Below are 26,526 nucleotides of genomic sequence, written 5' to 3'. Positions count from 1 at the left end.
CAGAATCACGCTACCTAAAGTCACACACTTGCTTTGCCTGCCCCTGATGTTAGCCCTGACCCATCAAAGAATGGCTGCTTAACTTAAAAACATGACCAAGACAAGGAGCAGGCCAGAGAAGAGAGGAGAGAGAAAAGTACAATAAACAACGGGAACCACTGCCTCGGCTGGGAGGGAGGCATGGTGATGGACTGCCGGGCTTTTCAGTCCCAGTCACAGAAGCTCCAGGCAGAGCCCAGAAACTGCCCTCTCTGTCAAAGTCGCAGTCCAGCCACAACATCCATGTAAGAGAAATGTTACAGGGAGGAATAAACACAGTTCACATACTCAAGCTATTTGCCCACCTTCCTTTTGAAATTTAAGAAATTTTGTTTTCCTTTTTGGAAGGACAAGGTGTATGAAAGATCTTCACAAAGATAGGAAGAAAGTGATTTATTCATTTTAAAATCAGGGAATTGACATGAAATTAGCAACATGAATACATAATTAAAGAAAAAAGACAGGAGGAGGTGCCCTGCTAGGGTTAGGCTGGCGAGCGCAGGGAGCTTCCAGAGCCAGGAGTCCGTGCTGAGGAAGTGGTGAGCAGCGCAGCAGCAGCAGCAACAGCCCCTCTCGGAGGGATGTGACAGCCCACACTTGAAGTCACCATCACATGTGTGTGGCCAGAGCAGCACAGAAAGAAGAAATACTGTTATTCTCACCAGCAAAGGCTTCTTCGTGAAGGACGTGCTTTAGAGACTTGTTTCCTTGGAGAAGCAGCCTCGCTATATTTTAAGCGGTACTTAAAGGAAAAGGGTGATTCCCACCAAAAATCCTTCTGGGGTAAAGTGAGGCAGCTCAGCATGCGTGTAAGCAAGCACCATGAGGCACAGTGTCGCTCTAGGGGGCCAGCAGGGGGAAGCACCAGAGGCAGTGGTCAGGCCCAACTGCACTTCAGGGAGGCGGCCAGGGGGCGGAGGTAGAGGTCCTCGGAGAACTGCAAAGGGCCTGCTGCCAGTGCCGACAGCACAGGAGCAGGAGCTGGTAATGGGAAAACAGCCACTTCCCCCAACCATCCGGCTGTGGGCACTACTCCTCCTATAAACAGGGAAGTAGGACACGGGAAGGAGCCCTGGGCCACCATCCCAGCTGGCCATCTTTCAAGAGGAGCTGGCCCTGACTGCGGCAGTCCTGTGCTGGCAGCAGCGCCAGGCAGACTGCAGGCAGACGGATGAGAGACGAGAGAACAAGCACTTGCTGTCAGACACAGAGCCTCTCTCCATGTGGCAGAGCAGAGCAGAAGCCTTGGTGGTCCTGCTCCCGAAGAGCTGGGAAGTCAGTGATGCTGCTCAGGAAGTCAGTGACAGCAGCTCTCTTCCTGGAGCAGAGACTGGACATGTGAACATGTGCACAACTGCTCCTGAGCCCTGAGGCTGATGAGGACGATGGGTGTGCCAACCTCAGTTTGCCAAAAAATGCTGATCCCAGAGACCTGCTCCCAGAGATGCAGACTCCAAAGGTCTGGAGTGGGTCCTGGGAACCTACATTTCTACCTTGCAATTTGGGTGATTCTGAGGCAGATAGTTCGAGGACTATGCTTTGAGTGTGGGGTCAAGTGGGCATGGGGTGGCTGACAGGGCCCTAGAGGAGGGAGGGAGGGTCAAGGGCAGCAGAGAAGGAACTTGTGAGGGCAAAAGGCCCATTTATGCACACTCGAGAGAGAAAAAGGACATGGGAGGGAGTGAGGTCTGTCATCTGTGTGCCACCCGCACTGCCACATGGGATAATCAGTTCCTCTGAGAAAGCCTGATCCTGCCTCACACAGCATGACCAAGGTACTGCTTTTGCAGGGCCTCTGACTGCTCTGTGATACTCTGCATTTAGCTACTTCCCCTCCAGTTAGTGCAAAGTATTCTCCCTTTGAATAAAAAGGGGTCCAGGTGCCCGGGCCCTTGTCTCAGAGCACTGGTGGGCCCTGATCCTTTGCCCCTTGGCTCTGGGCCAGTGGATTTAATGTGTGCATTTTAGCTAAACCACCATCTGATACAAGTTGCCCTGACTAGCCCAGGCGAACAACCTGTTCTCTGAGTGTAAACATAGAAATTTGGGAACACTGGGGCCAGATGATTACTATTACCATCCAAGATAGTTTGTGCATCTAGCTCCAAAGATCAGTTACATCCAAAAGGAATTAATATATTAATGAAAGAAGAAAAATGCTCTGTGGCCTCAGAACAATGCCTGGTGACCTCACCTGCTGGGTGCCAGGTGCTGGATGAGGTAGGTGAGCCTCAACCTGGGCTCCCATTGTAGCTTGGAGGACCAGACCACCAGGCTGTCGCTCTCGTCCCGGGGCTGGAATTTCGGTGCACTGACCAGTGCTGGAAGTCATGGGTCAGTAGGAGGGGCCTGACTCAGTGATACTTGCCATACAAAAATTTACCTGTTTTATTCTGAGGAAAAAAAGATACATCCATTCAACTTGAGTTGTCATCTGTGCCATCTCCATGTGAGAAGTTACAGCCAGCTGCAAAGCAGTGTTCCCTTTAGGGGACAGCTCACAATGGATCAGTTTCCTTCAAGGTCCCCCACTTTTGGGTGGCCAGGCCAGGGGTCCTGAGGCAGCCTGCACCAACTCTGGGAAGCCTGTGCTGGCCCGGGGGACGCAGCAGTGAGGATAAAGCATGACTCCCCCAAGCTAAGTCGGGAAATGTGATCTGAAAGACTTCGCATTTTAATCTCTTGGATTTCTGAGTAACGTTTTTCCTTCTTTAAAAACCCAGACCACAGTGTTGTCATGTGGAAAGCCACAACTCCAGGGCCACCACTGTCCTTGTTTGGTACATGACATCAGGTCTCCTTCCTTCTTTTACAGAATGAGTTAAATATTCCTGTGAAGGGATAATGGCAATGTCTCTTTTTCTGGGCCAGATAATTATTAACTATTAATATCCAGGATATACCTTATTGGAGCATGTAGCTCCTAAGATCAATCATACCCAAAAGGAATACATTAATCAAAAGGAAAATGCCGATTCAAACAAAATGGTGAAAAAAATACTTGTATCTATTTTAAAAGAGCTTTTTGGTCTTCCTTTAAAATGGAACTCTTTCTTCCTCTTTCAGACTTCAAGTGGCCGGTAAGTGTTGGTCTGCTGCTTCTCTCTGGTGTCTCACCTGCCTTGGTTGGTCTCACTCCACTGCAGTGCCCCCAGCAGCACTCTTCTGTACAGAAAATGTGTTCCACCCACAGAACCACCACACAGCTGGTCCAGGTGGCACAGGTGTCAGTGCATCCCTGAGGTCATGTCATTTTGTCAGCGAGTCTGGACACACCTAACTGAGTCCTAAGAAAGTGGATCAGCTTGGTCTCTGTGAGAAACACTGTCCCAAGAGTGGCTCCCAAACAGAAGGTCCCCACAGCAATGTGTGCCAGCCTGGCTGGCCAGCCCTGATCACAGCAGAGGAACACCTGCAGAAAGAAACAGTTGTCACTGCTCCGGCCCCTCCATCTGTACCTTCTACCTCTGGAGCAAGCTGGGGAAGGCAGAGGTCCTATTATTCCAGCTCTGAGTCAGATAAAGGGTGCGCCAACTGCATACTGAGGGTCTACTCTGTTCCCACTGGTAACACTGTTTGGTCACATCTCTCAGAAGATGCTGTCTTAGAGGCTTAGGGGAAGGGGTAAGAGGAGGTGAATACTTGTCCAGCTGGTTCAGGCAGTGCAGGAAGGAGAAGCCGAGAGTGAGGGAGAGTGGACAGCCCGCAAAAGCATGTGGTGGGAAGCTGCAGGGAATCTCACCTCTGAAACACCAGTAATCCCACCACTGACGGCAAATGTCCCGAGGAGGACCGGCGACAGGTACAGGCCAGCCAAGGGCCTGTGGGGGCTCTTTTGGTAGTAGCGGTGGATGAAGGAAAGGCTCTGTGTGATCCGAATGGCCATGTTAAAGCAATTAGCCAAGATGAAGCCCACGCTGCCACACCAACGGGTCAGGAGATAGGATAACACCAGGAATGAAGATGACAGGCCCAGCATTGTGAAATTGTACCTGGGGAGAGGGAGACAAGCAAAGCAGGGCAGTGGGTACCCTGTCTCAAGACAGGACTATCGCAAAAAAACTGGCTGTGAACTTGAATTCACAGCAAGCACCTCTGAATTCCCATAATCCAGCTGGTTTTCATAACATTGAATGCTATACGGATAACATAATGGAACAGTAAGAAAATGAACAACTCAAGATACTTGTAGTTTTTAAGGATAATAATTGGTTAGTTGAAGTGACACTTTGTGATCAAAACACACAAAAATCCTGTCCAGCCCAAGCCTTCAAAGTGAGGCTCAAGAATATGACCCCGCTAATAATTCTAGATGAATGCTAACTCTGGGACAGGCACTGTGAGGGGCGCTAGGGATACACTGGTGAAGGGACACACATGGTCCTGGGCCGGTGGAGCTTGGATTCGTTTTACAGTCAAGGAAACCAGGCAGAGAGAGGCTGAGTAATTGGCCTGAAGAGTGAGCCAACACTCCAACCTGACCCCTGGCCCCTGAACTTCGGCGCCTCACACTGCTTCCCTTGGAAAATGCAGTAGCCCCATAACCTTGGCCAGTGGACCTCACTCAAACCAAGTGACCAGCCTTCACAATGAAACGTAGAGAGGCAGCAAGGCCTGCGTCCCCTTCAGCGTTCTCTAGACTCGCACACATCCTTCTTCCTGCTCACTATTATCTCTAGAGCTCTTTGGATCTATGACAGGATGAATTATACCGCTCTTTTCTCTTCTCTGATTTAAAGCAGCATGTCACTTAGTTATATTCACTTCTCAGCAAAGATAGCATAGCTGCCATAGTCCCCCAAAAGGCTTGTGGTACAGCCACAAACAAACTTCTCCAGCATCTGGTTTCTACCTAGTGCACAGCAGGCACTCTAAGTGCATAGCTGTTGTGGAGGGAGCCAAACCCCTTAGGCCCCCAAGCTGTGTCTCCTGGTTAGGAAACCTCAGAGGCCACCACTCAAGTTCTGCACATGAGGGGTGGTAAGAAAGCCACTGTATGCTCTCAATGGTACTGGTCCCCAGGCTAACCAAGCCCAACCCAAGGTGGTGTGGAGATATATTTTACCAGAGTGGGTGGTAAGAATACCACACACACACACACACACACATACACACACACACACATACTATACTCCAAACAGGGGAAGTGTGCTTTCATCCAGAATTCTAAAGAGCAACTGAAGTACAAGAGCCCACACCTCCATAGAGGAAGTTTCTCCACTAACTACTAATCAGTGATCAGAATGGCCAACTTCCTAACAAGCCACTGAGGGTGGGGCCCATCACAGATCAGTACTCTGACCTCTTGTCCAGAAAGAAGCAGAGATGTGTAATCTGTTTGTTCTTTTCAGAAACTATCTCAGAAAGGTCTGTAAGACCAATCCTTGGAGTCTAAGCCATAGATTTACAAACTTTCAAAGTCATTCTCACCCAACTCCAAGTAAAATGGCAACAATGAATAAAACCAATAGGTAATTCATGCTAACTCAAGTAGGGACAAATTCAACAGTGTAGCTTCTTTGGTGTGGCCATTTGGGAGGAGCTGACAACGATGGGGTCCACTGTTTTTCACCAGAAGAGGCCACTGCAGCTGTTGAGCTTTCCAGAACTCACAAACCTATAGCCATAAAGGCATAATCCACCTCAGGAAAAGATAAGGAATTCAAAGATGCAATTAAAATACCACTTTCTAAATCAATGTGAAGTTAATCAGTGACAATAATGACTATTTTATAAGGTTTGGTTAAGATAAACAGTAAATTATTTATAAATGTTTTTTTCCATGGCCCCAAGAAGATATTGGACTTAAAACTAGGCCTATGAAAAGATGGATGGCCAAGGACATCAGTCACAGCAGCAACTGAAGCGTCCCCCAGCGGGTGATGGTTGAATACATTAAGGCAGAGCCATACAATGTAGCCTGTGTGGCCATGAGAAGAATGGCACCAATCTCTTATGTACCAAAGTGAGAAGATCACATTCATCTTTCATTCAACAGTTATGGAGTCCAACTTGATTTTGGGTATTCCAGGGCCAACAAATCAACAAAGGAGCTGTCAATCTTGGGCCTCTGCATCACTGTCCCCTCTGTCTGGAACACTCTGCCCCATCTTTGCATGGCAGATTCTTCTTGGTCATCCAGGCCTCAGCATAAATGCCACTTCCTTAGAGGGGCCTGCACACCTTACTCAATCATTCTCACTACACAACCCTGTTTTAGTCCTCCGCACAGCACAACATTATCTTATTTATTTACTGTTTTGCTACCTGCCTCTCCACTGTCAGCTCCAGGAGAGTAGGGATCTTGTCTTATTCGTTGCTGAATTCCTAGAGCTTAAAAGAATACCTGTTAAAGAGAAGATGCTCAAAAAGATTTGTCAGACGAAGGAAAGAAAATGAGATAGCCTTAACAAAACAGACAAAAATTCTTTAATAGGGCATAATGAAAAATCCATCAATCGGGGCCACCCGGTAGCACAGTGATTAAGTTCATGCACTCTGCTTCGGTGGCCCAGGGTTCACAGGTTCGGATCCCAAGCATGGACCTAGCACTGCTTGTCAAGCCATGCTGTAGTGGCATCCCACATAAAGTAGAGGAAGACTGGCAGGGATGTTAGCTCAGTGACAATCTTCCTCAAGCAAAAAGAGAAAGATTGGCAACAGATATTAGCTCAGGGGCAGTCTTCCTCACACACACACACACAGAAACCCAAAAACCATCCATCATATTCTCTCTATACTATGAGGTTATTAAAAAAAAAAAAAGCAACTTGCACTTCAAAGGATGTTCTAATATTTCACATGCAACCAAATGCCCCACTTTTATTTGGAAAAACACTGATTAACCTGAAGTTGGTTAAGTAAAAACCCATGATTTTATCAATTATTTTTTTCAATTCAGAATCTGGGATGTCCAACGTAAATCGATCATAACATTGAACTAAGCGGCCCAATTCTACTATAAAAGCTCTTACTAAAGTTTTATGTCTGCTTAAATTTATAGAGATGACAAAAATGCCAGGCTCTGTGATGAGCCCAGGTGCTCCACATGCTCAGAGCAGGGCCGGGGCTTGGGGCCAGGGGCCCAGGCAGAACTGGGGCTACTATGTTTACCACGTGTCTGAAGACCATGCTTAATGTCACATTTTACTCTTATGGGAAGTGAGTTACTTCAGGGGGAACTGCATTAGAAGGTGCTCTGGCTCTGTCTTTTCTCTGTTAACTAATACCATGAAAATAATTTTCCAGATATTTATGGACTGTCAAAATCCCATTGTAACTAACTTAAAAACTTGTTTCCTTTGGTTCAATACAACATAAGAGGAAAGAAAGCAGCCAGCCACTGTCTACATTCCCTCATGATTTGGCCGTAAGAGATTTTTTTAAACATTTTAAGCAAGTTTAGTGTCAACTCTCCCCCTCAACACTAATGCTGGAATTATTGTAATAGAATTCTCTTCAGAGAGACAGATTCCTAGTCTGGAGCTCTCTTCCACTATGCCTGTGTATGTTTTAAATTATATTTTTTATATATTTAGTATGTTTTAAATTATATTTTTTATATATTTAGTATGTTTTAAATTATATTTTTTATATATTTAGTATGTTTTAAATTATATTTAAAAATGTTAGAAGCACCTTTCAAATAAAAACTGTATTTTCAAAGTTAAAGTTAAATAGACCTTTTCATAAATGAAAAAAATCAAGGGATGGACTCAAAGCAGTTTCATAGCTATAAATTTAACTATCTGAGGTAAAAACCATGTCTAGACCACTATTTGGAAAACTACGGTTGTGACCCAAAAGTAGGGCTGGGAAGTCAATTTAGTGGGTCATGACACGGTAGTTGAAGAAGTGAAATAGAGGGCCGGCCTGGTGGCGCAGCAATTGAGTTCACATGTTCCACTTCTTGGCGGCTGGAGGTCCACCGGTTGGGATCCCGGGTGTGGACATGGCACTGCTTGGCAAAAGCCATGCTGTGGCAGGCGTCCCACATATAAAATAGAGGAAGATGGGCATGGATGTTAGCTCAGGGCCAGTCTTCCTCAGCAAAAAGAGCAGGATTGGCAGTAGTTAGCTCAGGGCTAATCTTCCTCAAAAAAAAAAAAGAAAAAAGAAATGAAATAGAATGGAATAAAAACCATCAGTGTGTCCTGTGCATAACTAGGGTACTTACTGCTGTGTGAAAGCTTCGTTTCAGTCATGTCCACCTAAATATGTATGGGTCACAGTGCTAATGCAGTTTTTACTGATAAAGCTGGTCTGGGCCAGTGGTTCCTAAGGCCCTAGCTATCATCAGAAATCTCCTGAAGCTGCATAATAAAACAGATTCCCTGGCCCAAGCCCCTAAAATTCTAGTTGTTGGTCTTGGAGGGGGCCAGTACTTCCAAGGTGAATCTGGTCTGGGCTGGGATGGCTGCTCCAGACTCTAATCCTCAACTACGGTAGCAAACAGTCACCAAGCTGCTTTTTGCGACAGCCCCAAATGGGAAGCAGATAGAGGCAGCTCTGAAATGGGAGGAAGAGTTCCCCAACTCTTTGAGCTGCCCCTTCCCCATCCCACCCCCACACCGGGCCTCTCAGGGCTTTCAACAGCACTCAAGGCATTACAGAGCAGCAGAAACCCCCCAAGGGACCCAGGCCTCAAGGGGCAAAGGGATAATGAGGGCTACTTGCCCTATTACCTACACTCACCCCTCTACTCTCTTCTCCTGTTTCCTCTCTCTTCTTCTCCCCTATCAGTTTTATCCTTGTCCTCAACCTCATCCTGTAGTGACATCTTAAGGTACTGTCTTGCTACTTTTGGCATTCGGGACACAAGAATGAATGACCCTGGATGGGTGTGGGCCAGAGGCTCTGAGCCAGGAGTCACGTCAGAATCACTGACGATTCAAAAAACATACACATGCTCGGAGGCCTGCTGATCCTGCAGGTGTGGGAGGAGAGAGAGTGGTGGAAGTAGGGTGGGCAGGAATCTGCATTTCTAACAAGCTCTGTGGTGGATTTTGACTCATAACAAGTGTTAAGAACCAGTGCTTGAGGTTCCAGGACAGAGGTCTTGATCTGGGGTCAATGGAAGGGAAAAAAATGTGGCAAAACGTGTATGTGCACTTAGGCCTTTCTCTGAGGAGAGGTGTCACAGATCCCTGAGATTCTCAATGACCCTTGAATCAGATTCTCAGGGGTAGGACTCTGCATCTTGAAGAAGCTCCTTGGTAACTGTAGGGGATTGGAATTGGCCACCCCAAGTTATGTCTATTTGCCATGAGAATTATTTTGGGCTGGCTACTTTTCAAAACTGCAGACATGAGAGAAACTCTGAAAAGTAGAATTTCCTTACCCTTTGTAAGAGACGTTTACATTTGTAAGGGAAATCTCCATCTGTAAAGGTGTCTCCCTCTCTGTACCAGGAAGAAGGGGGGTGACCTTATCTCTAGAAACTCTTATCAAGGCAGAAGGCAAGGACTTAAATCTGCATAATAACCTTACTCTTGTTTACTGTGCTTGTCTGGTAACCTTCTGTAACTGACTCACGCTACCCCCAACATCCTCCTTTGTCTTTAGCTGAGGATGGTATTTAAGGTGAGAGCTTCCACCATTTAGGTGAATTGCTCAGTTTTCCTGGGTCTCTCCCATGTACACGTTATAAAACTTTAATTTTCTTCTGTTATTCTGTCTCATGCAAATTTAACTTGTTGTCCAGCAAGGACCCAGAGTGGGTAGAAGAAATGTCTTCCTCCCCTGAATAACCCACTGGAGCACTGGGCAAGGAGGTAGAGGAGTGGAGCTTGTCTTGTGCCTGCCTCCGCAAACCTGTACTGACATAACCCTTCAGAGCCCAGATGCCTTCCTCCACAAAGGGAGGCAAAGAGCAGCTGCTGCCCCCACAGCCCTACCTTGGGAAGGACTAACTGAATGGTGCCTGTGCAAGGATGGCCTAGGGAAAACCCCACACTAGTGGTCTCGGGGCTACCTCTAAAACAGCCTTCCGTAAATGCATGTTGAGAACGAAAAGAAAGATTGGCAAGCCACTTCATTTGGGTTGAAGGCCATGATTAAAAGTGTGTCTTTAAGGTTACCTACCTGTCAACCTCCTCTTTGCTCATGGCAGCAAATGTGAAACACTCGGTCACTCCATTGATGGCAAGCAGGAGGACGTAGAGACAATAGGAGCGCAGCAAAATAGGACCTATAAGGAAAACAACCCACTGTGATCCCAGAGCCCAAGGAGGAGGCCCACATGCACCCTCAGTTGAACTGGATGGCAGAGAATGCCAGAACTGGGTCATGAGCCCAGCCAGTATCGTCAATGGGCAGATGCATGCTTGAGCCTATGGTCTTAAGTACCTGGAAGGACTCTCCCAGCACTCCACAGCACTGACTAAAATAAACAGCTAAAAACAAAAGGACAGTTATGAATAAATGTACCAATCTCTTGCTTAACAACGATTATCTGACCAGCAAGTAAATCTTCTCGCTTTTTAAATCAGAATGAAGAGGCCCACTAGTTTGAGCACTCAAGGACACTGGTGGCCCTGCATAATAAGAGAACCTCAGTTGAGGAATAAAAACCACATGATCAATTCAATAGATGCAGAGAAGGCATTTGACAAGATCCAACAGCCACTTATGATAAAAACTCTGAACAAAATGGGCATAGAAGGAAACTACCTCAACATAATAAAGGCCATATATGACAAACCCATAGCCAACATCATTCTCAATGGGCAAAAACTGAACGCCATCCCCCTGAAAACAGGAATGAGACAAGGATGCCCTCTATCACCACCCTTTTTTTACATAGTACTGGAGGTCCTGGCCAGAGCAATCAGGCAAGAAAAAGGAATAAAAGGAATCCAAATAGGGAGGGAAGAAGTGAAACTCTCGCTGTTTGCAGATGACATGATCTTATATATAGAAAACCCCAAAGAATCCATTGGAAAACTGTTAGAAGTAATCAACAACTACAGCAAAGTTGCAGGGTATAAAATCAATTTGCATAAATCAGTAGCATTTCTATACTCCAGTAATGAACCAACAGAAAAAGAATTCAAGAATACAATACTATTCACAATCACCACAAAAAGAATAAAATACCTTGGGGTAAATTTAACTAAGGAAGTGAAGGACCTATATAATGAAAATTACAAGGCCCTTCTGAGAGAATTGGATGATGACATAAGGAGATGGAAAGACATTCAATGTACATGGATTGGAAGAATAAACATAGTTAAAATGTCTGTTCTACCTAAAGTAATCTATAGATTCAACGCCATCCCAATCAGAATCCCAATGACATTCTTTACAGAATTAGAAGAAAGAATCCTAAAATTCATATGGGGCAACAAAAGACCCCGAATTTCTAAAGCAATCCTGAAAAAAAAGAACAAAAGGGGAGGCATCACAATCCCTGACTTCAAAACATACTACAAAGCTACAGTAATCAAAACAGCATGGTACTGGTACAAAAACAGATGCACAGATCAATGGAACAGAATTGAAAGCCCAGGGGCTGGCCCCGTGGCCGAGTGGTTAAGTTCGCACGCTCCGCTGCAGGCGGCCCAGTGTTTCGTTGGTTCGAATCCTGGGTGCGGACATGGCACTGCTCATCAAACCACGCTGAGGCAGCGTCCCACATGCCACAACTAGAAGGACCTGCAACGAGGAATATACAACTATGTACTGGGGAGCTTTAGGGAGAAAAAGGAAAAAAATAAAATCTTTAAAAAAAAAAAGAATTGAAAGCCCAGAAATAAAACCACACATCTATGGACAGCTTATCTTTGACAAAGGAGCTGAGGGCATACAATGGAGAAAAGAAAGTCTTTTCAACAAATGGTGCTGGGAAAACTGGAAAGCCACATGTAAAAGAATGAAAATTGACCATTCTTTTTCACCATTTGCCAAAATAAAGTCAAAATGGATCAAAGACCTAAAGGTGAGACCTGAAACCATAAGGCTTCTAGAAGAAAACGTAGGCAGTTCACTCTTTGATATCAGTATTAAAAGGATCTTTTCGGACACCATGCCTTCTCAGAGAAGGGAAACAACAGAAAGAATAAACAAATGGGACTTCATCAGATTAAAGAGCTTCTTCAAGGCAAATGAAAACAGGACTGAAACAAAAAAACAACCCACTAACTGGGAAAAAATATTTGCAAGTCATATATCTGACAAGGGCTTAATATCCATAATATATAAAGAACTCTCGCAACTCAACAACAAAACATCAAACAACCCAATCAAAAAATGGGCTGGAGACATGAACAGACATTTCTCCAAAGAAGATATACTGATGGCCAATAGGCACATGAAAAGATGCTCATCATCGCTGATCTTCAGGGAAATGCAAATCAAAACTACACTAAGATATCACCTTACACCCGTTAGAATGACAAAAATATCTAAAACTAATAGCAACAAATGTTGGAGAGGTTGCGGAGAAAAAGGAACCCTCACACACTGCTGGTGGGAATGCAAACTGGTGCAGCCACTATGGAAAACAGTATGGAGAGTCCTCAAAAAATTAAAAATAGAACTACCATGCGATCCAGTCATCCCACTACTAGGTATTTATCCAAAGAGCTTCAAGTCAGCAATCCCAAAAGTCCTATGCACCCCAATGTTTGTTGCAGCACTGTTTACAATAGCCAAGACGTGGAAGCAACCTAAGTGTCCAGCAACAGATGAATGGATAAAGAAGATGTGGTACATATATACAATGGAATACTACTCAGCTGCAAAACAGAACAAAATCATTCCATTTGCAATAACATGGATGGACCTTGAGAGAATTATGTTGAGTGAAATAAGCCAGCGAGAGAAGGATAATCTGTGTATGACTCCACTCATATGAGGAATTTAAAATTATGGACTAAGAACAGTTTAGTGGATGCCAGGGGAGAGGTGGGGTGGGGGGTGGGCACAAAGGGTGAAGTGGTGCACCTACAACATGACTGACAAACATTAATGTACAACTGAAATTTCACAAGATTGTAACCTATCAATAACTCAATAAAAAAAAAAAAAAAAAAAGAGAACCTCAGTTGAGAGGTCCTGAAGAAAAGACCTTGGGGAGAAGCCCGGGGCTCAAGAGCAGCAGGAAGCCACGGAGATAGAGCACCCACAAATCTGCAGGAAGAGCCAAAGCCTACAATGTTCTTTTCTCCTAAAACAAAGTGATGTGCTTCTACAGCTAACTAACAAACTTTGGACAAATCTGCCAACAAAAGATTAGGAGCCTTACGAATAGGACTGATCCCCTCTTCTCAGAGGGCCATTATCAAGAAGCAGCCAAGCAATTTCTAATAAAACAAACATATACCTAGCCTATGACCCAGCAATTTCATGCCTAAGTACACATCCAACAGAAATAAGCACACATGTTCACAACAACACTTGTACAAAAATGCCCATAGCAGTTTTATTCATAATAGCCAAAACAAACCATCAAGAGAAAGGATAAACTGCGGGCCATCCATACAAAGAAATACTTCTCAGCAATCAAAGAGGAAAAAATGACTGATCCATGTAAAAACATGCATGAATCTCAAAAACCTTATATTGAGGGAAAGAAGCCAAAGACAAAAGTGTCCATGCTATACGATTTCATCTACATGAAATTCTTTTTAAAAGTAATACTAATCTATGGTGATAGAAATCAGATCAGGGGTTGCCTCTGAGGTAGAGGGGGCAGTGGACTGGAAAGGGCCCTGAGAGAACTTCCTGGGGTAATGGAAATGTTCTGTGTCTTAATGTGGATGTTGGTTACGTGGGTGTATATATTTGTCAAAACTCATCAAACTATGGTCTTAAAAGAGTATAGCATTTTACTTTATGTAAATTAGACCTCAATAAAGAAAAAACTTAACGACTAAAAGAAAACAGGGGGCGACTGAAGTTTCAGAGTCTCATAATCTGGAACTTATTCATGGTTTACGAAAGCTGCTTAATATGAAAGATCCTTGTGCCATGGAGACCCTACACAGTTGTATGGCAGTCAAAAATTACCAAAGGAATATTAATAGGGCAGACGTGATGCCCAACAAAAACTGTTTTCCATGGCTCTTTCCTGGGCTCCACATTGTATCAAGCCACGCTGCACTTCATTCCTCAAGCCACTGCATAAAGTAGCCTGGCCCCCACCGCAGCTGAGGGACGACTCCAGACAAGGTGGTAGGGAGCAGATGCTGCCCTGGGATGGCTCGAGGCTATGCCTACTGTGCCTGCTGCATCTCTCTACCCTCCTCTCTCTGAGAGAGAGGAACGGGGTTCCTCTCATAACCTGCACTTCTCACTTGGTAATGGAAAGCTAATAGCATGTGTGGGCCTAGTGAAGGTGGATAGTGAGCTGCTTTGCAACACGGAGAACACAAACTCTTGCATGAAACTGATTCAAGTGGAAAGGCTCTGAGTCAATTTTAGGGAAAAAGGCTAAAATTGGGGAATTCATGGATGGAACCTTAAACTATGGATTGAACTGAGGGGTGTTATGGGTTGAATTATATACCCCAAAAAAGTATGTTGGTGTCCTAACACTTAGTACCTTAGAAACGATCTTATTTGGAAATATGGTCTTTATAGAGAAAATCAAGTGAAATTGAGGTCATTAGGGTGGGCGCTAACCCATTATGGTGGTGTCCTTACAAAAAGGGGAAATTTGGGCACAGGGACACTCATAGAGGGAAAACGATGTGAAGACACACAAGGAGAAGACAGCCATGTGACTGGAGTAATGTATCTACAAGCCAAGGATTGTCAGCAAACACCAGAAGCTAGAAGAGGCAAGGAAGGGTCCTCCTCTAGAGCCATCAGAGAGCATGGCCCTGCTGACACCTTGATTTCAGACTTCGGACCTCCAGAACCGTGAGACAATCCATTTTTATTGTTTTAAGCCATCCAATTTGTTGTATATTGTTATTGCAGCCCTAAGAAACTAATACAACGGGATAGAGGGAAGAAACAGATTTTAAAAAGTAAAAGAAGAGAGAAGCACCTAAGACATAAATGTGAGAATCTCAGGGAAGAACGCCAATGTGTGTTTTTCTAAAGGGTGGAAAAGCTAGGTATGAGAAAGATTCCTGAGAAAAGTCTCTAGAGTACTTACAAAGCCCCTAATTACACACAGTGCTGATCATAAATAATGCAAAGCAAAACCACAGTGCCTCCCACGGAAGCCTGTCCATGCTGTGTCTGAGTCCCACATTTGGAGATGGCAGCACAGAAGCTAGAGGGTGTAAGAAGCCAATTCAGGTCACTGGCAAGTCCCCTTCCCGGGTAAGGACAAAGACCAATATGCAACTGGGGCAACTGAGGACAGCAGCATTGCAAGTTCTACTTTCAAAACTAGGGTGGTTGGGCTGAGCCATGGAAAGTTGCCCTTCTTTTCTGATTAATTCAGGAAGACTTTCTGGAGGAAGTCAAGTTTTGTGAGGTATTTAAGTGAACAGAAAAGACTGTTGGTGGGGAGGGGAGAGCAGCAGTGTTAGTATTTTCTGGTGTAGAAAAGGCATTCGGGTACAGTCAGGAGAAGTGCAAGGAGATGAGGGGCAGCACAGAGACAAGGGAAGGAAAGCCAGCAGGCACCCTGGGGAGATGGACTGACCCTACTAGAGGCCCCTCTGGGTTTGACAGAGAGCTGCAAGTTTGGTCAGAATGAGAGGCAGCTACAATGAGGAGAAAAATGCTAGAAGACCCTGTTGGGGCAGTGATGCTGATGGAGCCCTGGGCCAGGCAAGAGACGACAATGGTCCTAAAGATCCTGCAGTGGCACACCAAACCACATATTCTTCTCAGAGACTGAGAAACCAGACCATTCTCAAGACTCTACTTAGTCTAAAGATGAGACTGGGAGAGTACCTTTTTGAGTCTAAAATTATGACTGACTCTGATGTAAACCATTAGAGACAGAATTTATTATCTTAGAAATCAACTAGCACTGACCCTTTAATTGATAAGTCTATTATCAATGCTCAAAACTGGCACCAGCATCTCATTTATATATCGTCTGTGATTGATTATGCCACCAGGTGAGCATGACATTAATGAGACAGCCTTCTCCTCCTGGCAGTGTCCTGTGATTGCCTGCCTTGGTGCTTACCTTTCAGAAGGTTTCTGTGAAAGGTTTCTGTTTCTGTGAAACAGCTGAGTCCCAGTCTCTGCACACTCACTTACTAATGGCTTCCAATGAGACCTCCCTGCAGTTGCCTGATGGAAATGTTCTTCTTCTCAAGGTACATGCCCGGGGAGCTGCAAACCACTTCATTGGTTTCATAGCAGGTGTTTTTCCAAATTTAATGACCTTTGCTCTAGTATAGAAACTTGGCCCTTCTTCCCCTAACACGAAACGTTTGGGACCCATTATAGTGGAGACGAAAACATTATCATGAATTTGTGAAATGGCATTTGACAAAGTCTCCAATTTTACATTGAGATGGAGCAGAAGAAAGAAGACTTCAAAGTTTCTGTCTAGTGACTTGAGGAATTAAAAACATCTTTGCCAAACCCAAGATGAAACATTGCAAATGGATTGCCAGCCTATGGCCCCAGGGATTTTGAAAGTGGTCGAGTCCCCAGGGCCGAGCAAGTGCTGTGAGACGCTCAGTGGCCTGAGCACCAGGTGTTTCAAAGTTACAATGCCTTCAATACTTTTCTCCTTCAAAACAAGAGTCACTGGATTAAACATACCATTTTATTTGCCGAGATCAATTTTATTCTCTGCAAATGGCTCTGGGTTATCCTTCAGAGGCTTTCATGCATCAGCCCACGAGATTGATGTGACATTTACCATCTTCAGATGTATTTCGTACCAAGTGCAGACTCACTAGAGCCTGCTCTCCGCTTCCTCCTTCACCCAATGGAGTCCGAGGAAGCACTTGGCAAAATACACTTGAGCCTGAGAGGAAAGCCAAGGAATCGTAGCTCCTCCAAGTGAGGCTGGGGAACTGAGTGACCCGGTGCCAAAAGCCCTGACCGCACCCTGAGCTGTGGTCTGACCTTGTGTGAGGGGAACAGTCCCACAGCCCCAGCCACCGACGATTTTCCCTACACTGACATGGATATCAACTATATGTGCACAAGTTCTTGAATTTCACAAGACTCTTCTATTTCTGTTTGGAAATTAGAGCAAATCTGGCAAAACTGTTGCTCATACCTGATCCTGAGCTAAGCATGGCCCCTCCGTAGATATCCAAAGCCAGCTGCGAATAGGCAAAGCCAAAAACAGTGATGGTCAGGCCAGCCAGCAGGGCCAGCTTGAGGAGGGACTCCAAAACCACGGCAGCCACAGCAACATCCTCCTGGGGCCGGGGAAGAGGGAAGGAAGTTGGATGAATCATGCGCTAAAGAAAAACTTCACATCTGGCCTTCTCCTTTGCTATATTCCAGAACACTCTTTCAACTGGTGACACCATCACTGCTTTTCTGTAGCCTGTTTGTTTCTATGTCAATCGGCAAATGAAGGAAAAAAGACAATGTGTACCTCCTTAGGTAGTGAGGAGGAGGTTTAGTTTTTAACTTATTTTAGATAAATTATTTCAAATGTTGCTTAGGAAACACTCACTTTCCCCTCTGATATTCACTCTTAAATGGACAGCAAGTTTTACACTGCTAACCAGCTTCATCAGTGTGCTGCTTCTGACAAACGTCTCCAAATCCTGATGTTCCTGAACGTAGGCTTAGGAAAGTATTCCAAATCAGACTGAGAACCAGATTAACTCATTTTGAAATATTGTATATAAACTATATTTTGCACCTATCTTCTAAGACTTGTAAGAGGATGACTTACCTTGCTTTTAATTCTAAGAGAGTCAGACATTTTCAATGGTTTTAGAAAAAGTTAAGCTTTTACAACCAGATACTTCTGGATTAAAATCTCTTTTTCTGTTTTACTAACAAGAGTATGTAGATTCTCACAGTCAGAATGTAGCTCTGGGCACTTTACAGTCCTTAACAAGCTTAAACCAAATGATCACATCCTTTCTTCCCCATGCCCTAGATTAGCCTTGCCCAGTCTCTGCATCCTCTGGCTCCTTAGGTTCTTGAGAATCTGAGGATGGAGGAGGCAATCTCATTCTTATACCTAAGACTAGACCATGGGAGACAGCTGTAGAGCGTTCTGAGAGGGCTGGGTCAAGAAGATGGCCACAAAGAGGGACAAAGGGGTGACAAGGAAGGGCCAGCCAGGAGGAAAGGGAGAAGGCTGTGAAAGAAGTGAGCTCAGGGTCCTGCCATCATTCAGAATGTGATAAAAGAATAAAAATTTCAAATCAAACAGAATGGAAACAGACTGCTCCACATTTCTGTCTTACCATTAGAGAGAGAATTCACTTGAGAGGTGGTGACATAAGAACCAAGACTACCTGCTTCTGAAGTGTGGCATCCTTTCCTCTCTCCAGCACCTTAGCAAAGAAGATATAAAAACTCTCCTCTATCGGCTGGAAAATTAATCTGGCCACAAGGGAGCCAAGATTATTCACTATATCATATATACCTACAAAACAAAAAGGAAGAAACACCAATCCTCCTGGTTTTTCTATTTGAATTTTCACAGCACTATTAAAATGTTTTTTCTCATTTAATTATTTTTAAATTAAACTTTTTGAGATAATTATAGATTCATGTGTAGTTGTAAGAAATAATAGAGAGATCCATGTACCCTTTGCCCAGTTTCCCCAAATAGTAACATCTTGCAAAACTTTAATACAATGTCACAACTAGGATACTGACATTGATAGTCATTTCCATCACCAGCACTTTTTTATAAAAGTCATTAATGACAAGTTGATTTTTTTCTATTTTTATTTCCACTACTTTGAGATTATATTAAAAAATAAATATGAAAACAATATTGAGACCTATCTAGCCACACACACATGGGGCAAATCTTTGTGACTGTGAAGGAGAGCTCCATTTTCTCCTCTCTTAGTACCTCCCAACCCCTACAATGAGCACCAGAGCTCTGCAGAAAACAGGGTCAGGACAGAGATCTCAACAGAGAACATGCTACCCAAGTCACATGAGAGGGGATAGTTAGGACACTGCATATTTACAGAGACATACAATTTTCAATCTTCAGGATTTGTTTTTTTACAATCTTCATTTTTTATAATCTTCAGGTTCAGTTTTCATTAAATGTATCAAACTGCAGAGAAAAATATTAGAAAATAGCTACTAACAGTATTCACCTTTAATTAAAACACTACAGAATTTCATCTTACCCTGATCGCCAAAATTTAACACATTCAAGAATGTCATCACATATCGCTCGCCTACAAATAGAAAAGAAAAATAATTAGCATTTCAAATGCACGTCGTTTTCTTGTTTCCTTTTCTCTTATCATCTATCAACTTTTCTAGCTGGCAAATACTCCCCAAAAGAGGAAAACTAGATAATTAGTTAAATATATGTTCCCTGTCCTAAGGTTAATTTCAAATAATCTCAAAATACAAACAATCTAGAAAGTGCTAGGGGATTTATTGACAGCAAATCTCCAAATCAGTTAAAAACAAAACAAAACAAAATCAATAAAACCAATCTATGGCGCTGGTCCCGTGGCCGAGTGGTTAAGTTCGCGCGCTCCGCTGCAGGCGGCCCAGTGTTTCGTTGGTTTGAATCCTGGGCGCGGACATGGCACTGCTCATCAAACCACGCTGAGGCAGTGTCCCACATACCACACCTAGAAGGACCCACAACAAAGAATATACAACTATGTACTGGGCGGCTTTGGGGAGAAAAAGGAAATAAATAAATAAATAAATAAATAAATAAAACCTAATCTAATAAATTTAAGAAAAAAGTATGAGGAGATAACTAAAATGTTAATAATGAAAATGCTTGTTCCAAGTTTTAAGCGAGGTCAGATAATGTGAATGTAAATTCTGTGAAATGAAAGGTCCATGATTATGTGCACAGACTCATCAAAAGTTTCCTCTCCCAGTGGAGAAAGCTCCATGGAGGCTGTTAAGGCTGCAGAGCTCAAGTTCGTGATTCAAATCCAAGACAGTCTGATTGCCTTCAAGGTGAAGACATCAGTCCAGAGCCCCACTCTCCCACCCCCAGCTTCCAAGAATTTTCTTATTATCTTATGAGTGGAAAGCATTGACCACTATGGACATGGAGCATGAAAAGTGCCCACGGCCTGAAAGGGCAAATTCTCACCTCCTAGCAACTTGCTCAAAAAGGAAAGCAATGTGAAGAGACTAGAAGCAGTGACGATCTTCTCTCAAGTCTCTTCAGTCCTTGCCTGCCTACAATCTCCCAGCCACTGCATCTGCGGCAAGAACTTCTGCAGATCCTTCCAGGCACCTGCCCACAGGACTGCACTAGCTCCATCTGCATTTCTGCACTACTCTTATCCATCCTAACTGCTAACAGCTCTAGTTTTTTCAAAAACAGATCTTAAGTCAAGCCCTGCTTTCAGACCTTTAGTGTTTGCAAAAAGTCCAGGCTCCTTAATTCTGCATTTGAGGCCTCTTATAAATTGACCCCAAGCTATCTTTTTGGCTTTCCTTCACGAACTTTACCCCCACCTCACACATCAGTCTCTGCTACATTCCACCAGGTTTTTGCCCTTCCAGCTGCTCTGAGTCATGCTGGGCGAGTTGTGCTCCCAGCCTTGGCTCTTGGCATTCTTACCACCTAGCATGGCTCTTCTGCACAATAGGCCTCTCCTTCCCACATTCTGTAAGCCCCCTGAGGGCAGGAACCATGTCTCAGTCATCTCCCTGGTTTCCTAGCAGAGCTCCAGGAAATGAGCCACCTGGCGAATGAGCTAACATTTCCAAGCCCAGCCCTCGCAGCCTTGTATCAGAATTAACCACACAAACGTCTGTGTCTCTGGTAAGGGAACAAGCTCCTTGAGGCCATGGCCTGTTGCTCATTCATCTGTGTATTCTCAGCACCTGGCACACAGTGTTCAGGAAATGTGGGGGCAGAAGATAACAGCATATACATTTTTGCTACTACAGTGAATGATTTCAACTTTTTTGGAGCTGTAGTTTTTAGATAAAAAGAATCTGGGGGGGTCCTTGTAAAGCCACTTTGTTGTTTCACAGCCATGGAGATGGAGGCCCTGAGACGTTCCTAACAGCCCTCTGCCAGTTAGGCCAGAGCAGTCCAACCATGAGTGAGCAAGCCATCAGCACCAGAGTCAGGCCTGGCTCGGAGGCTTGACCGCATGGCTAACTTACACCTGCTGCCGCAAACACACGTCTAGCCACTGCAATCCAGACAACCTCAACTCATTTAAGGTGCTCTTAAAACTCTGAGGGGAAAAAAGTGCCTATCTGCACCCACTCTTTCCGAAACTCTTTCCCTTTATTTTCCTATTCTAACATAATGTGAACTACCACAATTCACAATTTCACTACAGTTACCTTCCTTTATCATCAAATACCTGTTGAACACCTATCATGTGCAGGCCCAGCAGGGTGCTGGGGAGACAGTGGTGAAAAGCACACTCCGAGCTCTCATGAAACTTACAGTTAAGGTACCTTCACTCAGCTCTCCGAAGGCTTCTGACCCTTACTTGCCCCAGAAATCCTGTGAACAGTTTCACTTTTGCAATGGCAGTGTCATAGGCTCAGGGGAGAAGCCTGCACTCTCAAAGCTCAGAGAGTCCTCGCACGCCTCCTCATCCTAGGCCTTAACTCTCAGATGGGAATGTGAGGCTTAGGGGGATTTACTGCCCTTTGGGAGCATAATTAATAAAAAATAAAGAGAGAGGGGAAAAAGGAAAATAAGATAATAATGATGATGGTTATATTAGAATGCTGGAATTATAGGGACTTTTTTTCTACTTTCCAAAATTTCTGTAATGGGGTTATTTTTATAATTAAAAGATAATTTTTGAAAAGATTTAAAAATATGTTCAGTAACAGATATATAGATGTATAGACACATGACATTTATATAGAGAGAGAAACCACTACCTTCAGCAGCTTATAGCTGCCTCAAATCTCATTCTTTAAACTAAAGCTGAGTATAAATAAACCAATACACATACACAGAAAAAGCAGATATACTTTCAGCTCTTTGCTGGTCCTCCACATTGGAAGCTCTGTCACTGTTAAACTGGAAAGCCTTACAAAGTGGAAGGCTGACCAAACTATCACACAGGTCAATCTTGTTCAAGAAAATAAAATGATGAAAACCTGGTTCTTAAAAAAGTTCAAAAGAAGAAGAAAGTGTATAAAAAGTTAGGATAATGAGATTATGGATAGTTTCCTCTATTTTCCAAATTGTCTGTAACTGATATAATACCTTTATAATACATTATTTAAATGATAGAACATGCGGTTTTGGAGTTAGACTTGGATTCAAATTAAGTTGCTCCTCATTCCTGCAGAACTCTGCAGAAGTTATATAACCTCACTGACCCTCAGTTTCCTAATCCATAATAAATAGGCACAATATCTTTCTTACAAGGCTGTGGAGAGATTTAAATTAGACAACTTAAGTAAAATATCAAACTAAATAAACGTTTGTTTCCCTCTCCTTGTTTAAAAAGCTCCCATTTCTGAGGTTCCTCTGCCCAGGGGGCTCTAGACCGGGAGGTCGGGATCTAGGTAATCAGCAGTTCCATGGAATCCCCTCGTTTACATATGGTTTCCTGACAGCGCAGAGTGACCTTTTACTTACCTTCAGTCAAAATCTGTTTCAAGAAAGACTGTTTGAAAAAACTCCAAGTCAATTTAGCCTCTTTCCAATTTACAAAAGCCTAGAAGAGAAAACAAAACAAAACAGAAACTGCCAGGTCTTAGAGTACAATAATGCTACTTGAGAGGCAAACTCATTTTGGCCCCTAAATCCCAACTTGGATAGTCTCCAATAATTTTTCATCTAATGCTAGGCACACAGAAGGCATCCAACAAATAGTGGCAAAGAACTTACATTCCTAGACATGCAGACAAAGTCTCTGGGTGGAAGAGCCTCCCTGTGAGGGGCCTGCCCATGATTTATCACTGAGACCCCTAAACCCAGACAGTAAGCTGACCACATCCAACACACACAGCTCACAGTCAGTTCTCTCCTTAAGAAACGTCTGAAGCATGCCAAGCAGCAGAACAAATTCTGCTCCATAGACTCCACATCTTAATGCTCTATTTAGCCACCCTGTGTCCCTTTGCACAATGTATATGAGCTTTGCTTGTATATTTCAAAAGAAAGCCAAGCTTCCTGGGTCAGCTAAACCACTCAGAATTGGTATGACAGAAGAAAGGAAAAAACAAAACAAAACTTCTGACGTGGCTCTTCCAAAACTCCCAGGGGGGCACCAAACTGCCCATTTCCTAAGGACAAGGAGGGTAAGAAAGAAGCAAACGCTTAGGGAGGGCAGAGGTCAAGCTGAAAGAGACAGGTGGGCTCAAAGTCAGAGAGCTGACTACAAAATGGAGGAGTGGGGGGAAGAGAGTCGGACGTATCTTTTTTTCTGCCTCCCCCCAGTTCCCTCTGGGGCCCCTCTATCATGAAGGCATCCTGCGGGGCTGGCCCGGTGGTGCAGCGGTTAAGTTCGCATGTTCTACTTCCCGGGGGCCTGGGGTTTGCTGGTTCAGATCCCGGGTGCGGACATGGCACCACTTGGCACGCCATGCTGTGGTAGGCATCCCACATATAAAATAGAGGATAGGCATGGATGTTAGCTCAGGGCCAGGCTTCCTCAGCAAAAAGAGGAGGACTGGCAGTAGTTAGCTCAGGGCTAATCTTCCTCAAAAAAAAGAAGGCATCCTGGGATCCCAGAATGTTCAGTCTAGGTGTTAGGTTCTTAATCTCAGGGTACCTACATTTTCAAAAGTAGTTAGAACTCAAAGTGATGACTTTCAAAAAGGTGGGATTTCAGAGGGCTCGTTGGGAGGGAAGGAGTGGATCACAAAGGCCAAGCCCACTCCACCTCTCCAGAAGGTCAGCTTTAGCTACGGAGGTTGGCCCAAGGGCAGGCCTGGAAACTGTCTCAGTCACATGGGCCCCTGCTCTTGGCCCAAAGAGCAATGCTATCCAGTAGAAAGAAAATGAAGGCCACATATATAACTGTAATTTTCTAGCAGCCATAGTGAACAGTAAAAAGAAACAGGGAAAATTAATTTTAAAAATATATTTGATTTAACTCAAAATACTATTTCAAAATGTAAAAAAATATTAGAGGCATTTCACATTATTTTTTTCATACTAAGTCTTTTGAAATCCAGTGTGTATTTTGCGCTTATAGCTCATCTCAATTCCAAATGTGGCTGGTGGCTACCATTCAGGACAGGGCAAGTCTAGAGAATCCCCTGAAAGCAAGGGTCATTTCCAATCCTCAGATCTCCTCACTCCTTGGTGTCAGAGCCTCTCTTCCACATTTCGGGAGGACAGGCCTGAATCCTCCCAAATGATGCTGGGGGGGTGGGGGCGTGGGGGGGGTAGCTCTAGTCCAAGAGTAAATCTTCCCTGGTGAGAAGGAAAGTGGGCATCACTTTCCCCAGAACAAAGAGCGCCAGACCACCATCACCACTAGGGGGCACTGTGGACCACGTCGTCCTCGGACACTGATCCTGCCCATAATCAGCTTCAGGGGTTCCGTGGGCAAGGCCCCTTCTCTCTCTCACTCCAATGCCTTCCCCGCCCCCGGCCCCATGCCAGGTTTCCTTTGGGGGTTTGCACAGCAGTACCTGTGCTCTTTTCAGAGGAAATGAACAGTCACTGCTGGCACACAAGATTTGTGAACCTACTTGCTGGTAGGTTGTGAATGAGTTTGGGAAGATGACTGAGCTCTTTTAAAAAAAAAGTTCTTAAGGAAAATGAATTCATGACAGTGTATCTGATCTAAAAGCTCATACTTGAGCATTCCTTTCTCCTAATGCCTTCAATTTAAATGGACCCATGGTTCAGAACGAATGGTCACACTGCTTACTATCTCCAAAATGCTCATTAAGGACACAGAGGCAGGAAGTCTGGTAAGAGACTGGGTTTCTTCTCAGAGGTATCTGCTAAGTGATAGAAAAGCAGTGCATTCTTTGGGCTTTTACTATTCTGTTCAGAATGGATTTGTCACGTGGGACAGTCAAAAGAAGCCTATTTCATGAGAGCTAGGCTGGTACTGCAGAGCTGGTCTACACAGCTGTGAATTTCTCCAGAATCCACTGACCAACAAGCCATTCCACTGCTTTGCTGTACTGATGGAGAAATTGAGGCATGGATGGTGAAAGCTGATAGGCAGTACTTCCAGGAAAGTCTGGAATCAGAACTCAGGGGCTCACAGTGCTCTAACCTAAGCAACTCTTCCACTTGCCAAACTTCTGACTCTTCCTTCCAGCCGCATCCTTACCATAATGACAAGAATCAACAGGGAGTCAGCAGCCGTGGTCCTGTCCCCTGCTCTCTATCACCTCCACATCCCACATAGCACTCCTTCCTCTCCCTCATGCTCCAGGGCTATCAACTCTGCCCAGACTATGTCCATGCTCCCATTTATACCCACCCTCCCAATGTCCTCATCACTTCTCATCTGGACAATTGCCATGGCCTCCTCGTGAGTTTTTTCACTTCCAACCTTTTCTCTAGCCCATCCTTCTCATGGTAGGGTTCAGGCTTTGGAGTCAGGCTCAGAGACTGGGGCTTAAACCTCAGCTCCAGACTTATTAGTGCAAAGGCCATGGACAAGATACTTAACTTTGTTAAGCCTCAGTTTTCTCATCTGCAAAATGGGATAAGAATTCCTGCATCTTGGAGCTGGTATGAGGATTGAATGAGAGAAAATGAGACACTCAATAAATCTATAACAGATGGTAAGCTCCTCAACACAGGCAAGTAGATCACGGCACTGTTCAAACACCTTTCATTAGGCCCCATTGCGTCTGAATCTAGCCCACACTCCACGGCACTGAGGCCACCAATACCTGGCCCTAGCCCAGCAGGCTATAACCTCCTTCCACCTTTTGCTTCTTCTCCCCTCTGCAACTGTCTAGCCAAACTAAGTACCCCAGTCATCTCCGGAATCCCAATTCCAACACAGTGATGGGCACAATATAGGCCCTGAGCAAACGTCTTTCATCGCAACAGCCACAAATGCACATTTCCACCACACATGCACATTCACCTCTGCCCATCCACATGTCAAGGCCCAACTCACAAGCAGCTTCCTTCATGAAGCCTTCCTCAATGCTCCCAGATGGAATTCATCAGTCCTTTCTCTGTGCTTCTATTTTGTTAACACTAGACACATACACACCCTCTTGCAGTGTAGTTAGCTGAGTATGCATCTTATCTCCCCAGCACAATGCCAAGTTGAGAGGGCAAGGACCCCACTCAGGGTACCCGGGTACAGTGCTCAATACAGCATACTGCTTAATCTATCCTTCCTGTGTTAAATTCCTCAGCTTTACTTAAATATTAGCAGATCTCTCACATTAAATCACTCAGAAGTGTAAAAGAATATAAAAGATATAAAAGGCAGCCATTATTTGACATATCACTAATTTATTTTAAGGCTAAATGAGTATTTTTAAAGAAGA

The 26,526-nt window shown here is 44.3% G+C and overlaps 1 protein-coding gene across 4 annotated transcripts in view; it reads right to left on the bottom strand.

The window, feature by feature from the left end:
• Positions 1-417: 417 nt before the first annotated feature.
• Positions 418-26,526, bottom strand: part of RFT1 (RFT1 homolog) — a 63,483-nt gene continuing 37,374 nt past the window's right edge. For 2 of the 4 annotated variants that reach the window (XM_070238815.1, XM_001492187.7), the window contains 7 exons: positions 22,679-22,757; positions 19,257-19,307; positions 18,399-18,529; positions 17,192-17,336; positions 10,123-10,228; positions 3,782-4,031; positions 418-3,451 (listed from right to left, as the gene is read on the bottom strand). In XM_070238815.1, coding sequence (XP_070094916.1) covers positions 3,284-3,451; positions 3,782-4,031; positions 10,123-10,228; positions 17,192-17,336; positions 18,399-18,529; positions 19,257-19,307; positions 22,679-22,757 — 930 coding nt within the window. In that variant the 3' untranslated portion in view covers positions 418-3,283. The remainder of the gene's footprint in view (positions 3,452-3,781; positions 4,032-10,122; positions 10,229-17,191; positions 17,337-18,398; positions 18,530-19,256; positions 19,308-22,678; positions 22,758-26,526) is intronic. The other 2 variants (XM_070238816.1, XM_023620285.2) reach the window with 2 other exon arrangements.

The sequence above is a fragment of the Equus caballus genome, chromosome 16, assembly GCF_041296265.1.
Source record: "Equus caballus isolate H_3958 breed thoroughbred chromosome 16, TB-T2T, whole genome shotgun sequence".
NCBI lineage: Eukaryota > Metazoa > Chordata > Mammalia > Perissodactyla > Equidae > Equus > Equus caballus.
The sequence above is the reverse complement of the archived record's forward strand: the minus strand, read 5'-3'. Positions and strand labels throughout refer to the sequence as shown.